At 43.2% G+C, this 15,536-nt stretch overlaps 1 protein-coding gene across 1 annotated transcript in view; it reads right to left on the bottom strand.

The window, feature by feature from the left end:
* The window catches only part of ZFYVE26 (zinc finger FYVE-type containing 26), a 65,590-nt gene that overhangs the window by 35,625 nt on the left and 14,429 nt on the right, over window positions 1-15,536 (bottom strand). The window contains exons 11-20 of the mRNA XM_050798078.1: window positions 14,661-15,269; window positions 14,320-14,403; window positions 10,802-10,870; window positions 10,239-10,390; window positions 6,920-7,121; window positions 5,384-5,647; window positions 2,137-2,256; window positions 1,881-2,045; window positions 1,082-1,300; window positions 363-465 (exon numbers count right to left, since the gene is read on the bottom strand). Of these exons, the coding sequence (XP_050654035.1) occupies window positions 363-465; window positions 1,082-1,300; window positions 1,881-2,045; window positions 2,137-2,256; window positions 5,384-5,647; window positions 6,920-7,121; window positions 10,239-10,390; window positions 10,802-10,870; window positions 14,320-14,403; window positions 14,661-15,269 (1,987 nt within the window). The remainder of the gene's footprint in view (window positions 1-362; window positions 466-1,081; window positions 1,301-1,880; window positions 2,046-2,136; window positions 2,257-5,383; window positions 5,648-6,919; window positions 7,122-10,238; window positions 10,391-10,801; window positions 10,871-14,319; window positions 14,404-14,660; window positions 15,270-15,536) is intronic.

Here is a 15,536-nt window from a genome sequence, read left to right as displayed (position 1 = left end):
CTGCCTTCCTATGGAGGCTGTACAAATTTATGTCACACTTGCATTCTCTGAGAATGCTGTTTTCCTACAGTCTAATCAACTATCATGTTATCGAATTTTTGGATTTTTGCCTATTTATAAAGTGCAGAGTCACCCATTGATTTCATACTTAACAATATACATGCTAGAGGTATTGAGAGAGAAAGCAGGAAACAAGGCACATTACGTTTTCACAGAGTTGTGTAAGAATAAAAGATTCAGTCTGGAAGAAATCCCCACTCTCTGTACTAACCCCAAGCACCAATGCACTGAGCCCTTGGCTATCTTGATGAAATCATTAGGAAGGCCCATGGCTGACTGACTTGCATGGAGGTGGCTCCTACCTCTCTGGGGGAACTTGTCTTTCAAACAGGAGATGTGACACCAGTTGGGAAGAGCTCTGTTGCAGCAGAACAAAGGGATTTCCTACCTTGACCTCCACATGATCTGCAAAGGTAAAGAACATGGTATTTGTTTGCACCACTGACTACAAGAGTTCAGAGCCCTGTTTCCCAGAATCGAGAAAAAAGTACAGTGTCAAGATGAAGACAGTATTGAGATCCTTCTGTTAATTCATTCTAGGTAAAGGGTATTCTCAACATGAACCTGACCACAAGTTTATCTATATCTTACCACTGCTCTAAAGACTTCCAATCCCAGATGAACTTCAGTGGGCACGTCTAGCCACAGACAGCTAACTCCTGCTCTCTTCAACCCGACTGAAGTGCATGTGGTACTTACTCTGTGAACTTAAGAAAGAATCTGGTACTCATATCAGAGACTCGATTCCTCTGCTGGCCCCTCAAATCCACAGTGGACCACAGGTCTGACAGAGATATTTTTGAGTCACTAATTCCAAGAAAATTAATTGAGTACTCCCATACAGTTATACTAGCATAAAGATGAGTAAAATAGCCAGAGATGAATAAGAGAGGAGGACCTTACAAATCTACTGTTCTTGGCTACTACTGTATCCAGAGTCTTTTAATCGTGCGTCTTTTCTCTTCCTTGGCCTGAACACTTGCAGCTGCCATGAATCTATTGCCTCTTTCTTGCTACCTACCAGGCTCAGAGCTCAAACTTTGAAGGAGAACTGCAGCAAGGGTGCTGCAGTAACCGAAGAAGGTGCCCAAGTAGTCCATCTGTCTGCTGCCTGCTGGGGCCTGTTTGCCCAGGTTCTTCTGGAGGAGCTGAGTCTGGATCTGCACAGGGTGGGCCTCTGCCTCTGGAGCTTTCTGGGCTGCCTGCTCCACCAGGGAAGACAGTGGAGGAGTCCTGGGCTCTGAGAGGAGGATGGCAGGAGAAAGGACACAGGCTTTAGTCTGTGAGTCCAGCTTTGGGTCAATTTCTGACTGGATATGTGAACTGGGCCTCCTATGCACTGCCTGGGGCATCTGATGGCCTGGGCACTACACTTACAAGGCAAATATAAAATCCCAAGTCAGTCACTTGGACAAGTGATTCTCAGCCAGGAAGAGCTTTGAGTCTGGAGTGTATAAAATTACTCTGGTGTATATAGTTCTGTTTTTATCCTTGTCTCTGGGGTGGAACAACTTTATGAAGAACACAGCAATCTTTTGCGGAAGGGTTCATCAGTATTTACTGAGCATCTGCTGGCTATATTTCTCATTCATCATGAGAAAAATGTATCAGCTAATGGAGTGTTCACCATTCTTTCAATTGAGAGGTGGGAAAACAGGTGAAGTTAAGTTATGAGACATTGAGACATGCCCTGGCTAACTAAAGGAATGGTAGAGCCCAGCTCTGGAGTCCAAGCCTCTGCTCCAAAGTGCTTCATTACTCTCAGCTGTTTCCTTTCCCCAGTTCGGCTTTTATTTGTTCCCAAGCAGACAGCCTTATACCTGGCAGCTCTAGTGCCTCTCTCAGTGACTGAAGGACCTGATCTTGCTGCTGGGAGAGGGTGGTGTGGCTGGCAACACAGTCCTCGGTTAGGCTGGGCCAGCACATCTGAAGCAGTTCAGTGATGCTGCACCGTGGAGGGCCTCCTCCCTTTTCTTCCACACTCTCTATGGAAAGCAAATGAGAAAGAAAAAGTAAAGTCTGCTGCTGACCTAATGTTCCAGGTCCAGAAGAAGAAAAGAGAAAAAAGCAACTCACCTGATTTGGTTTGACTGGCTGACATAAGCAGATAATTGAGAATCTTACTGATTTGCTGAAGAACAACTGGAAAACCTCGAATGCCATCAGCATTTAGGAGTACGTGGTCTATCCGTCGACCTGGAAATAGATGAAGGAAGAGGGAATGCCAAAAAAAAAAAAAAAAAAAAAAAAAAAAAAGAAATGTTTTCAGAGATTGGCACTCAGTCCTATATTTACCTGTGAAATTTTATCCTCTCCAATATTAAGGAGGAAATATATGCTGTGCTATTTTGGGTGACAACCAGTATACTTGGCTTATTTCATGCCTGAGATTCTAGGACTGCTGCTGGCAAGATGCCTCAGCTGTCAACAACATCAGAAGATTCAGAATCTCTGGCACTCCTATGGAATTGCTGTCCCAAACCAAATGGATTTGCCTTGGTACTGCCCTCAGCTGTGAATTTGAGTGGGGATCACATGTCTTCTTTAATTGCTTTAAGTGGTATCTTCACACTCCAACCACACTATAAACAACTTAATGGACACAGATTATTCCTTACATCTCTCCTATACTCCCATATGCTCAGGATAATCTGGAAACACAGTAGTCACTAAATTAATTCCTAAATCAGTATATTGAAGAGATATTTGCACTCCCATGTTTCTTGCAGCACTGTTCACAATAGCCAAGAGTTTGAAGCAACCTCAGTGTCCATCAGCAGATGAATGGATAAAGAAAATGTGATACATTTACACAATGGAGTACTATTCAGCCATAGAAAAGAATCAGATCTTGTCATTAGCAACAACATGGATAGAACTGAAGATCATTGTGTTCAGTGAAATAAGCCAGGCACAGAAGGACAAACACCACATGTTCTCACTTATGTGTGGGATCTAAAAATAAAAATAACTGAATTCATGGAGCTAGAGAATAGAAGGATGGTTACCAGAGGCTGGGAAGGTAGTAATGGGTGGGGGAAGATGGAGATGGTTAATGAGTGTAAAAAACAGTTAGAGGCTGGGTGTGGTGGCTCACACCTGTAATCCCAGCACTTTGGGAGGCCGAGGTGGGTGGATGGTGAAACCCCTTCTCTACTAAAGATACAAAAATTAGATGGGCATGGTGGCCCACCCTGTTGTTCTAGTTACTGGAGGGCAAGGTGGAGGGCTGAGACAGGAGAATCACCCGAACCCAGGAGGCAGAGGCTGCAGTGAGCCGAGATGGTGCCACTGCACTCCAGCCTGGGTGGCAGAGTGAGACTCTGTCTCAAAAAAAAAAAAAAAAAAGTTAGAAACAATGAATAAGACCTAGTATTTAATAGCACAACATGGGGGCTATAGTGAATAATAATTCAATTGCACATTTAAAAATGACTAAAAGAGTCTAACTAGCTTGTTTGTAACACAAAGGCTAAATGCTTGAGGGGATGGATACTCAATTTTCCATGATGTGATTGTTAAGCACTGTGTGCCTGTACCAAAAAATCTCATATACTCCATAAATATATACACAGACTATGCACCCACAAAAAATAAAAAAAAATTCCTTATTGATTGACCTGAACTGTTTCAGTGATTATGAGCTTGAATAATATTTTATTTCAGGATATAAGTATTAGATGAGGGGAAGGGCAGATCACTGGACAAAAACAGCATTGTATAAGCCACTGTGTACTTTCTTTGAAGGTAATGTAAACATTAAAGGACATTTTAACCAACAGCTCAGAGGTGATTTGGAGGGGTGTAGAGAAAAGAGTTAAACAGCAGGCTTGACACTGCTATCCTTAGAACATCTGCTTGCAAGGCTGGCCCTTGGCTGGCACTGTGGACTTGACTGGTAAGAAGTTTCCTATGCTGATATAAAACTTTCCTTAAACAGTGACAGTGGCTCACTGGCCCTAAACTCTTTGTACAATGTGGTTTATGCAGAACACCTGCTTCCCTTTTGGGAACCTGGAATTTGCTACATGCTGCGCAGAGGGTGTTTTTGTCACCAGTCCTCAAAAAAAAAAAAAACCTTGGGTGGCTGGGTGCAGTGGCTCACGCCTGTAATCCCAGCACTTTAGGAGGCTAAGGCAGGCGGATCACGAGGTCAGGAGTTTGAGACCAGCCTGACCAACATGGTGAAACCCTGTCTCTACTAAATACACAAAAATTAGCCGGGTGTGGTAGCACGTGCCCGTAATCCCAACTACTCGGGAGGCTGAGGCAGGAGAATCGCTTGAACCCAGGAGGTGGAAGTTGCAGTAAGCAGTGAACCAAGATTGAGCCACTGCACTGCAGCCTGGGGGACAGAGCGAGATTCCATCTCAAAAAACAACAACAATAACAATAAAAAATAAACAACAACAACAAAAACAAACCTCAGGCCTTGAGTCTCTAATGAGCTTCCCTATATACAACACCTTGCAACTGCTGGCACAACTCATTGCTGGAGAAATAGGCATAGGCATGCCCTGGGTGACTCCACAGGCAGAGGACTCTCGGAAGCTTGCACCTCGTTTCCTCCAGATTTTATCCTATGAGCCTTTTTACTTTGCTGATTTTTCTTTGTATCCATTTGCTGAAATAAATCTTTGCTCTATGATGATAGGCTGATTCTTGAGAGTTCTTCTAGAGAATCACCGAACCTGGGGGTGGGCTTGGGGACCCCAGACACAAGGGGCTACTCATATCATAACCTATTCACTACTTCTCCCTCTATATTACTGAGGCAGAACAGGTTCCTTTCTCCTCCACTACTCAGTCCTTCCAGTGTTTGGTGCAAGTAGCAAGGACAGGTATGGGGAGTAGAACGTTGCCTAATTCTACCTTCACATACCTGATTTCTCTAAGAATTCCGTATGCATATTCTGCACTATTATTGACCTCAAGGTATGATTTCCCTCCAACTGTGACTCATTCAGTTTTCCCTTACACCTGGATTACAAATTCAAGATGGTCTCAGGTTTCAGGTTAAGTGAAGTTCACCAAGGAGAGGGCATGCAGTCTTAAGGCTCAAATTCCATTGACACCATTTTAAAATGTATATTTCTCCTTTGAATTCACCTATAATTCAATAAAGAATTTCCCCAAATTGCTATGTCTATTTTGTCTCTCAACAGACTGTATTTATGCCATCAGATTGTATGTGACAAAATTTCATAATCCATTCACCATCTGCCTCCTCCAATAACTGCTTTCTTCCTGGACAATTTATCAAGACTCTCAGAAACGCATCTCATTTAAGAATGAAGGGATACAGCTAACACAGCACACTCACCCCGCCTTTCAAGGCTACTATTCAAACGCCGTTCAGCCGTCTCCAAAAGCTGCTTGCAGGTTTTCCAGAGCTGGCACTGAGAGCAAGCTAGGTCAAATGCAGCCATGGCAGGGGGGCTGAGGTCTTCCAGAACCTCTCTCAGGGGAGCAGTGGGCTCCACTAGAGTCGTGCTTATCCAAAAGTCCTCCTGGAGCGTGGGGATGGGGTCTCCAGAGGTGCTGAGCAGCTTGTCGGTCACGTCAGAGATAGAGTAAAACACCATTCCTGGCCACCCAGCAGTGGAATAAAAAGCAAGGGGTGAAAAGGATTCTCACTACAACTTTTATTAGGTAAAGTAGTTACTTTAAAATTGTTTGAGGTTCATGTGCACAGAGTATCTTCTATGTATATTAGCACTATCATTATGGCCCGCTCTTATAGCTTCAAAACAGTGGCATGAAAGGAAGACCAAGAGAAACTCAGAGTGGTCCAGATGAGGGAGGGCTTCTTCCAAATGGGGTCTCAAAGTAAGTTCAGAAAGAATGACATAGACCTGTGTGTGCTAATCAGAAAAGATCTCTAGAACACATTGCTAAAAAGCAAGGTAGACTGTAGTATTGTCCTAAGAGACTACTTATATTAAAAACAGAAATGATGTGTGTATATTCTTGTGAATAGGCATAGAAAATTTCTGGGATAATATGTAGGGAGCAATATGTGATGGTACCATGGTATGTAGAGCCTAGGTCAGTAAGAGTTGTGAAAATGTGGAACAAGAGTCCAACTTCAAGAAATAATGAAAAGATGGGCTCTCTTGCAGTGCATCCAAGGTTGGGAAATTGAGATCTGTGAATTCTAGGGCCTAAATTTTTTTTTTTTTTTAAAGATGGAGTCTCGCTCTGTCGCCCAGGTTGGAGTGCAGTGGCGCAATCTCGGCTCACTACAAGCTCCACCTCCTGGGTCACGCCATTTTCCTGCCTCAGCCTCCTGAGTAGCTGGGACTACAGGCACCCGCCACCACGCCCGGCTAATTTTCTTTTTGTATTTTTTAGTAGGGACGGGGTTTCACAGTGGTCTCGATCTCCTGACGTCGTGATCCACCCGCCTCGGCCTCCCATAGTGCTGGGATTACAGGCGTGAGCTACCGTGCCTGGCAGCCCTACGTTTTAATATTCAACTTCACTTAATAGAACAGTAAAACAATATGCTTTATCCCTGAGTAATTACATGGGAAGGAAATAAACTCCTAACCATTTCCTGAAGCCAGAGACAGTGGCCATCAAAACACATGTTAAAAATAGCATTCACAGTCTTTGTTGAAATCACACAGGATAAGCTTAATGCAGAAGGTCGAGTGGTGGTATGTGAACAGCCTGGGCAAGGAGGATGGGCACAGCTGGAAAACTGGATGTACCAGCTTTGCTGTTTTTCAAGGCAGGTGTCCTGTATTGAATTTCTGCTCACCCTCATGAGGAGCGTAGGATTTTGGTGGTTTCTCCCCTTTTACCCCCTCTCCCAGCCACCTCACCACTTATGTTGTTAGCAGGGAAGCCTGACCTGCTGCCGCAGCACTGCCAATGGCCTGTAGAGTTGAGCGGCCACTGCCAGTTCTCCGAATGGTGTTGCTACCCCCATCTGAGTTCTGGTTTTCAATCTTGTGCTCTACTTGGGCCAGTTCTTGGATCACTTCCTGGTAGCGCTCCATGAACATCAGTTCTCCTGAACTGGGCGAGGACTTCAGGTTGAACGTGAACAGCACCTGTCATGGGAGAGGGAGAGTGTGGTCTCACTGATTTAGGGAATGTCCACAGATAGGAGATCTTGCCAACAATTAGACTGTGGCCCTAAGATGTCTTTGTGCTTTGTAGGGTCAGAAGGGCACTGAATGTTAGAAGAGCAGTTCAACTATAAAAAATAATTCATAAAAGTAAGAAAACCACCAAAGCCTCAGTAGAAAATAGGCAAAAGATGTGGACAATTTCAGAGGAAATATATATGACAATATATAAATGGGGAAATATTTTTTCCCTTGTCAGTAATCTAGGAATTTAAGTAACAATACCATTTTGCATCTATCACAATAACAGAGTGCAAAAATAAATCCTCAGGAGGTAGTGTAACATTAAGTATCACAATGTTTTTGAAAAGCAGTTTGGCAATCCATAAAGCTTTAAAAATGTTTACATCTTTTGACTCAGCAGTTTTTATGTGGAACTTTCTTTTTTTTTTTTTTTGAGACGAAGTCTTGCTCTGTCGCCCAGGCTGGAGTGCAATGGCCGAATCTCAGCTCACTGCAAGCTCCACGTCCCGGGTTTACGCCATTCTCCTGCCTCAGCCTCCCGAGTAGCTGGGACTATAGGCGCCCGCCACCTCGCCCGGCTAGTTTTTTGTATTTTTTTTAGTAGAGACGGGGTTTCATCGTGTTAGCCAAGATGGTCTCGATCTCCTGACCTCGTGATCCTCCCGTCTCGGCCTCCCAAAGTGCTGGGATTACAGGCTTGAGCCACCGCGCCCGGCCGAGGAACTTTCTTAAAAAAATAATTCAAAAGGCTTAATGCCTAAACGTAATCACCTTGGCACTATATATTACAACTATTACAAGGTTAAAAATAATCTAAATCTTGAGCAACAGGGTTAAATGCAGCTACTTGATCAGACTATTGTAAGGTCACTAAAATCAAGGTTAAAAGACAAACGCTAATATTAAAATGTAAAAATGCATGATATAAAGTTTTAGATTGGAAATAATCTCAGCTATATAAAAGTCATACATATTTTGGAGAAATATTGGCCAAAAAAGTAAATTTTTAATATTGGTTGTTCCATACTATAGGGTTAAAAGTAATTTTATTTTCTTGTTAATACTTTCTGGTATTTTCTTATATGTACAACTAGTTCTGTCTGTATCCAGGTCAAAAAATAAAAGTTTTACTGAAAAAAAAAAAAAGACCATGGCTCAAGAAAAGGAGGAGAAGTGGAGGACATTTAGGGGTAAAATATCATGGGACTCCTAGTTAATTCCTCTGGATTTGAGCATTAGAAAGGCTGGGGAGGGGCTGGCTGGCATGGTGGCTTGTGCCTGTAATCCCAGCACTTCATGAGGCCAAGGAGGGCAGATAATTTGAGGTCAGGAGTTTGAAACCAGCCTGGCCAACGTGGTGAAACCCTGTCTCTACTAAAAATGTAAATATTAGCCAGGAGTGGTGGTGTGCACCTGTAGTCCCAGCTACTCAGGAGGCTGAGGCAGGAGAATCGCTTGATCCCAGGAGGCAAAGATTGCAGTGAGCCAAGATTGAGCCACTGCACTCCAGCCTGGGTGAGAGAGTGAGTCTCTGCCTCAAAAAAAAAAAAAAAAAAAAAAAAAAAGAAAAGAAAGAGAAAGGCTGGGGCTGGGGAGGGTCCTATCTTCCTCCAAGGATCATAATTATCATTAAAGTGTAAGATCTAAAATGATCAGAGAAGGTTAAGTAAAAATTGTCCTATCACCTAGAGTTCCCTAGATTTATTCCTCAACAACTGAACTCACATGAAAGAACAATTCTGACCTACATGCTAAATAGATAAACTACCAAATACTTTACTACCAGTAAAAGTATCATTAATATGCCAAGAGGGTTTTAAACATTAGAAGAGTACTGTTTTATGCTATTAAGTTTAATCAACAGTAGAGGATTTCATATTCCTCACAGCTAGAACGTAATCCTCTTAACATTCCTATGAGGTAGAAAAACCAGGTATTACATTTAACTCCAGTTTTCAAATGAGGAAACCAAAGCTCAGAGAGGTTCAGAGTCTTTCTGATTACCATTCCAGTGCTATTTCCTCTCTACAATACAAATATTCTAGTCTGCCAGCTCTCCATACTTCTTGTATATTGAACTGGCATTCTATTTATTATTGAGACTAGGCATAATGGCTTATGCCTGTAATCCCAGCATTTTGGGATGCCAAGGTGGGTGGATCTCCTGAGGTCAGGAGTTTGAGACCAGCCTGACTAACATTGCAAAACCTTATCTCTACTAAAAATACAAAAATTAGCCAGACATGGTGGTGCATGCCTGTAATCCTAACTACTTGGGAGGCTGAGGCAGGAGAATCGGTTGAACATGGGAGGTAGAGGTTGCAGTGAGCTGAGATCGCGCCACTGCACTCCAGCAGCCTGGGTGACAAGAGCAAATCTCTGTGTCAAAAATAAAAAAAAAAAAAGACAAGAAAAGGAAATTGTATTAAAATTTTAAACTAGATAAAAACATGGGCTGGGTGCGGTGGCTCATGCCTGTAATCCCAGTAGTTTGGGAGGCTGAGGCAGGTAGATCACTTGAGGTCAGGAGGTCAAGACCAGCCTGGCCAACATGGCAAAACCCTGTCTCTACAAAAAATATAAAAATTAGCCTGGTGTGGTGGGCACCTGTAATCCCAGATGCTTGGGAGGCTTAGGCAGGAGAATCATTTGAACCTGGGAGGTGCAGTTTGCAGTGAGCAGGAATTGTGGCACTGTACTTTAGACTGGGCAACAGAGCAAGACTCCATCTCAAACAAACAAACAAACAAACAAAAACCCATGTATATGTTCAGAGAAGGAGTCAAGGAGAGAAACAAAAATTTCCATGTTTTTAAGTGGTGGGAATGTGGCTGAATATTTTCTTTTACCTTTTTAAAACACTGCTATGTTAAGAACCACAAACAATTCAGTATCTTTCAATCCGCCCTGCTGAAGACTGGGCCTGGGCACATGGAAACCCCCTCCTGCTTCTGCTGCTTCTGCTTGATGTGGACCCCTGAGTGCTCCCAGGTGGCTCTGGTTGCACATGCTCTGAGCCTTACCTGATGCTAAGTTGTTCAGGGGCTGAAAAGGTATGGCTCAGGCTCCCCTTACCTGATGGGCTTCTGCAAAGTTTCCACGAAGGATGCAGGATGCCAGCAGTGACTCAGGTGGGGAGAACATCATGGGGATGAGTGAACTTTGAGGATGGGGGTGCAATCTGCTGTCCAGCTCATTCCGCCCAGACACGGCACTCAGACTTCCCTCTGTTGGGACACAAGAATGCGTGGGGCCAGAGAAGCAAGAGGAATTGAGGAAATGCTATATTGCTGCCACCTACCACCAAACTTTTATCTCCTCAAAGTCCTTCTGTAAAAGGTCTGTAAATAGGTCTTAATTTTTCCTCAAATGAAGGGCAAACCTAGGCTACCATCTTTGAATACAAGATGTTAAGTGCCAACTACCTTCTTTGAGTATTTACCTCTATTTTTCCCTGTTGCTGGATAACTAAATTGAGAATGAAACAGTCCTTTCCCTTCTCCCAGCTAAAATCTGGCCATCTGCCAACCTTGAATAACAACCTTGACTGCTCAATCCCGGCTTTACACCATGGTGTGTGGCAATTCTATACCAGGGCAAAGCTGCTCAAAGTTGGCAACTGGTGGAAATCTGCATACCTGATGTACTTGTGCTCGGCTCACTACTTGTACTTTCCAGGGATGGGTTGGAACCTCTGTCTCGGCCATCTACGGGTATTGGGAAGAAGACAGAAAGTCAATCATCAGCTCCTTACAGAGTAGGAAGTGTGAAGTTGGCTTGACAGCCAAGATCTGTGTAGTTAGAGACAGAGGACAATGAGTAACTATGACACCTGCTGCTCCTTCTACAGCAAAACACAACTCCTACAGACCAAAGGCAAAGGGTGGGCTGAATATGACAACAGGGTTCACCTGGGCAGTAGCCTATACCAGTGGTTCCCAACCTGTGGGTCTCAGAGCCCCAGGAACTTTCAAGTTATTTTTAGGGGTCAGTGATCAGCACCTGCTCAGTAAGCACTGGCAGTATTCTGAAAAAATAAAAGCACAACTGTTATGACCAGGAAGTAGTAGGGACACAATATTTCCCGACATAGAAAAAGGTATCCTCACACTTGAAAAGGCAGACGACTGGCTAGGTGTGGTGGCTTACACCTGTAATCCCAGCACCCTGGGAGGCCATTGTAGCAGGATAGCTTGAGGTCAGGAGTTTGAGACCAGCCTGGGCAACACTGCAAGACCCTGTCTACACAAAAAATTAGAAACAAATTAGTTGGGCAAGGGGCCATGCATCTGTAGTCCCAGCTACTCATGGGGCTGCGGCAGGAAGGATTGTGTGAGCCCAGGAGTTCAAGGTCACAGTGAGCTATGATTGTGCCACTGCAATTCAGCCTGGGCAACAGAGCAAGACCCTATCTCTATTTTTAAAAAAATGTAGGGAACCAAAGTCTAAGACCTGGCTGGCCACGGACCATGATATTCAAAGTCTCAGAGAAAAAGCTTCTTCTCTTCTCAACACCAGGCTTCCTAACGTGCTAGAGCTTTCTAACAGAGGCTCACTATTTCTTAGTGTGCTCATTCGAGGGGCTGTCTCAGCCTCATGCAAGGAAGGCCCCTCAGTTCACTGTTTGGAAGCCCGTTAGAAGGAACAGCTGTAGAAAAGAGATGATGGATTGTGCATTCTTGTACTGAATGGGTCAAGTGGATGCAAACTCTACCTTCTGACCCAAACCAATTAATGTAGCAGCTTAAGGGACTTAGCAACTCAACCTTCAAGGTTTATCTCATGGCATCCTCCACCCCACCCAGTATGCTCACCTTTCATGTTGCCACTTAGCTAGAGCCTACTCATTCTCTGGAGCTTGGTTCAAGAGTCAACTCCTTTATGAAATCTGTTGCCCTTACATCTGCAGGTCATGCTGATACCCTGTTTTAAGACATTTCTTCTGTTTTCAAGCAGGGCCTCAGGTCACTTTAAACTTTCCATGTATAATGTCTAAGCAGGTACATTACAAATTGTTTGAAGTCAAAAGCCTAGCTTGTGCCTCATTTACCTCCCTCAAGACACCTAGTACTGTTTAGCCCATGGGAAATCCTCATGAATTCCTTTTAATTTTTAAAAGATCAACACCAAAAGCCATAATGAAAACTTGATTCTCTAAAAATTTAATACTCCTGCATAATGTGCCTGTATTAACTTCTCTAAGAAAAGTCCATAAGTGGAATCAAAAGGCAAAATAGAGAAAAAATAATAGCACATGATGAGAAAATATTTTCCTTAATGTATAAAGAGCTTTCTAAAATTCAACATGAAAGAGATTCCTAAGGAAAAATGGACCTTAGACATTAGGCAGTTTACAGAAAAATATAAACAGCCAATAAATATATGAAAAGATATTCAATCTCAAAACTAAAAAAATACTACTAAAGCAATGAAACATCATTATGATATTAAGTATACTGGTGAAGGTTTTAAAAAATCTACTACTGACTGATGAGAGTATGTGCAAATAGGCAACCACATATAGCTTACAGAACTACAAATAATAGGAGGGAGAGAAGGATGGGGAGAGGGTGATTAATGAATATAAAATCAGAGCTAGATAGGAGGGATCAGTTCTGCTGTTCTGTAGCACTGCAGGATGAATATGGTTAACTATAATCTATTATATATTCTCAAAAAGCTAGAAGAAAGATTTTTTTTTTTTTTTGAGATGGAGTCTCACTCTGTCACCCAGGCTGGAGTGCCATGACACAATCTCAGCTCACTGCAACCTCTGCCTCCCAGGTTTAAATGATTCTCATGCCTCAGCCTCCCGAGCTGGGCGCCCACCACCACACCCAGCTAACTTTCATATTTTTAGTAGAGACAGGGTTTCACTATGTTAGCCAGGCTGGTCTTGAACCCCTTGCCTCAAGTGATCCATCTGCCTCAGCCTCCCAGAATGCTGGGATTACAGGTGTGAGCCACTATGCTCGGCCGAAGAAAGGATTTTGAATGTTCACAATACAAAGAAATGACAAATGTTTGAGGTGATAGATAAGATATTACTCCAATTTGATCATTACACATTTTATAAACATATTGAAATATCACTGTGTATCCCTTAAGTATGTACAATTATTACATGCCAACTAAAAATAAAAGGGAGGCCGGGCCCAGTGACTCATGCCTGTAATTCCAGCACTTTGGGAGGCCTAGACAGGCAGATCACTTCAGGTCAGGAGTTCAAGATCAGCCTGGCCAACATGGCAAAATCCTGTCTCTACTAAAAATACAAACATTAGCCGGCCGTGGCAGCGCGCACCTGTAATCCCAGTTACTCAGGAGGTTGAGGCACAAGAATCGCTTGAACCCAGGAGGTGGAGGCTGCATTGAGCTGAGATCGCACCACTGCACTCTAGCCTGGGCAACAGAGTGAGACTCCATCTCAAAAAACAAAACAAAACAAAACAAAACAGGAAATAAAAATAAAAGGGGAAAAATAATAAGACCTACTTCATAGTATTGTGAGGATTAAATAAGTGAACAATTACAAATATAAGGAATGTAGAGCAGCATCTGGCATACAATGAATACTTAGTATTAACTCTTACAGAAAAAAAGAAATACATATTGGTCTATCTTATTTTTAAGGCAACTGGGTAATATCTATCTATATTTTATATCCACATACATCTAGTAATTCTGCTGCTAGGAGCTTATCCTATATTTACACAAGTATGCACAGAAATGTATAAGGTTGTTTACTACAGCACTGTTTATAATAGTAAACAACTGGAGACTTAAATGTACATGAACAGGGTGTTTTTGACAATGGAATACTAAGCACTATTTAAAATGATAAGTGAAAAAAGTTCTCAATTTATAGTACAATACATCTGTATATATAATAGGATATAAATGAAAAAAGCAAGCTGCAGTTCTCAATATATAGTAAAATGCATGTGTATATATAAAAGGGTATACAAGTTTATATTGCATGGAAAATTTCTGGAAGGATACACAGGAAACTATTAACAAGGGTTACCTTGAGGGAGTGGGAATAGGATAATTTTACACTTTTGTTGTCTTTGACCATGTGCTGTTTCTTAAAGAGTATTAGACAAGTAGCATTACACCACTTGCCTAATGCATGGGAATGAGCTCTTCAGATTACCTGCCTGGCTCCTTCTCGTCCGACGACCCCGGCGGACACTGGGGTGCCGTGTGGCAGGCCGGTATCTTCGGGAAGGTTGCTCCTCTGAAAGAGCAAACCCAATAGGACACACAGGAGAGTGATCAACTTTGATTTGGCCCCCTCTTGGCATAACAGGTGGGGGAAGGTTTGCACTGGGCTCTGAGACACGGAGCATAACCCAGTGTTCTACACTGGTTGCCATGGTGATGATATGCCCTGAGTTACGGGGTGACTTCCATGTACTTCTAGCTCTCTCCCATATTCCCATGATCTTTCTCCCTCCCCACCTTCTGGTTCCACCAGTTCCACCCTCCTCTCACCTGAATGATGGTTGCTTGTTACCACTTTGTATCTCCACTGGGCTTCAGAGACAACCTTGGAAAGTCGATGCAGGCGACTCTGCAGTCCATCTCTGCTTCCTGAGCAGCTCTGACCTTCTTGCTTTGGCTTCTCAGGGGGAATGCGGCTACTGATCTCATCCAGTTGTTCTTGGAGAAGCCTGAGGAAGGCCCCTATTGCAAATTCATCAGCCAGAAATCCACTGATACCACTAGTAAAGTGTTTTAAGTCCAAAAAGCTGTGCCTATGAGGCCCTGGGTAACTGTCTTTTGGCTCTGCCTTCACACAGCTTGGCATTGTATAAGCAAGGGTCTTTGGGACTCCCAGGGAACCCCGCTCTGACTTCCTTTCAGGATGTGCTATGTGCTGAGGGCTCTCTGACGGGGACCTCAAATCTGAGGGGCTCTTCCCCTCAATGTCATCATCCTCAGCATAGTCCTCAGGCAAGTGAGGCTCTGGGTGAAGATCAGCAGAGGTGATGAGAAGCAATGAGAAGATGTTTTCCAGAAGCTCCAGGCACAAAGAGTCAGGAATACTGCACAGATACTGTTGACACCTGGCCAGGTAAGTTGAGAAGAGATTTGCAGCACCTACAAAAACATGTACAAGAGACGAGGCCAGAGAAAGAGAAGACAGAGAATGCAAACATTAGAAACATTACCTCCCAGAGTCAAACATTCTCACAACTTTAGCTCATTTATTTATTTTTTAATTATAAGGGAACTGAGGTTACAGTGAGAAGAATAAGAGAGACTTCTTAGGATGTCTCGTCATGATTTGCAGAAAGATTTTGCTATTTCAAAAGTACAGCTGGCCATGGGCAGTGTCTCATGCCTGTAATCCCAGCACTTTGGGAG

The sequence above is a fragment of the Macaca thibetana genome, chromosome 7, assembly GCF_024542745.1.
Source record: "Macaca thibetana thibetana isolate TM-01 chromosome 7, ASM2454274v1, whole genome shotgun sequence".
In the NCBI taxonomy this organism is placed as follows: domain Eukaryota; kingdom Metazoa; phylum Chordata; class Mammalia; order Primates; family Cercopithecidae; genus Macaca; species Macaca thibetana.
The sequence above is the reverse complement of the archived record's forward strand: the minus strand, read 5'-3'. Positions and strand labels throughout refer to the sequence as shown.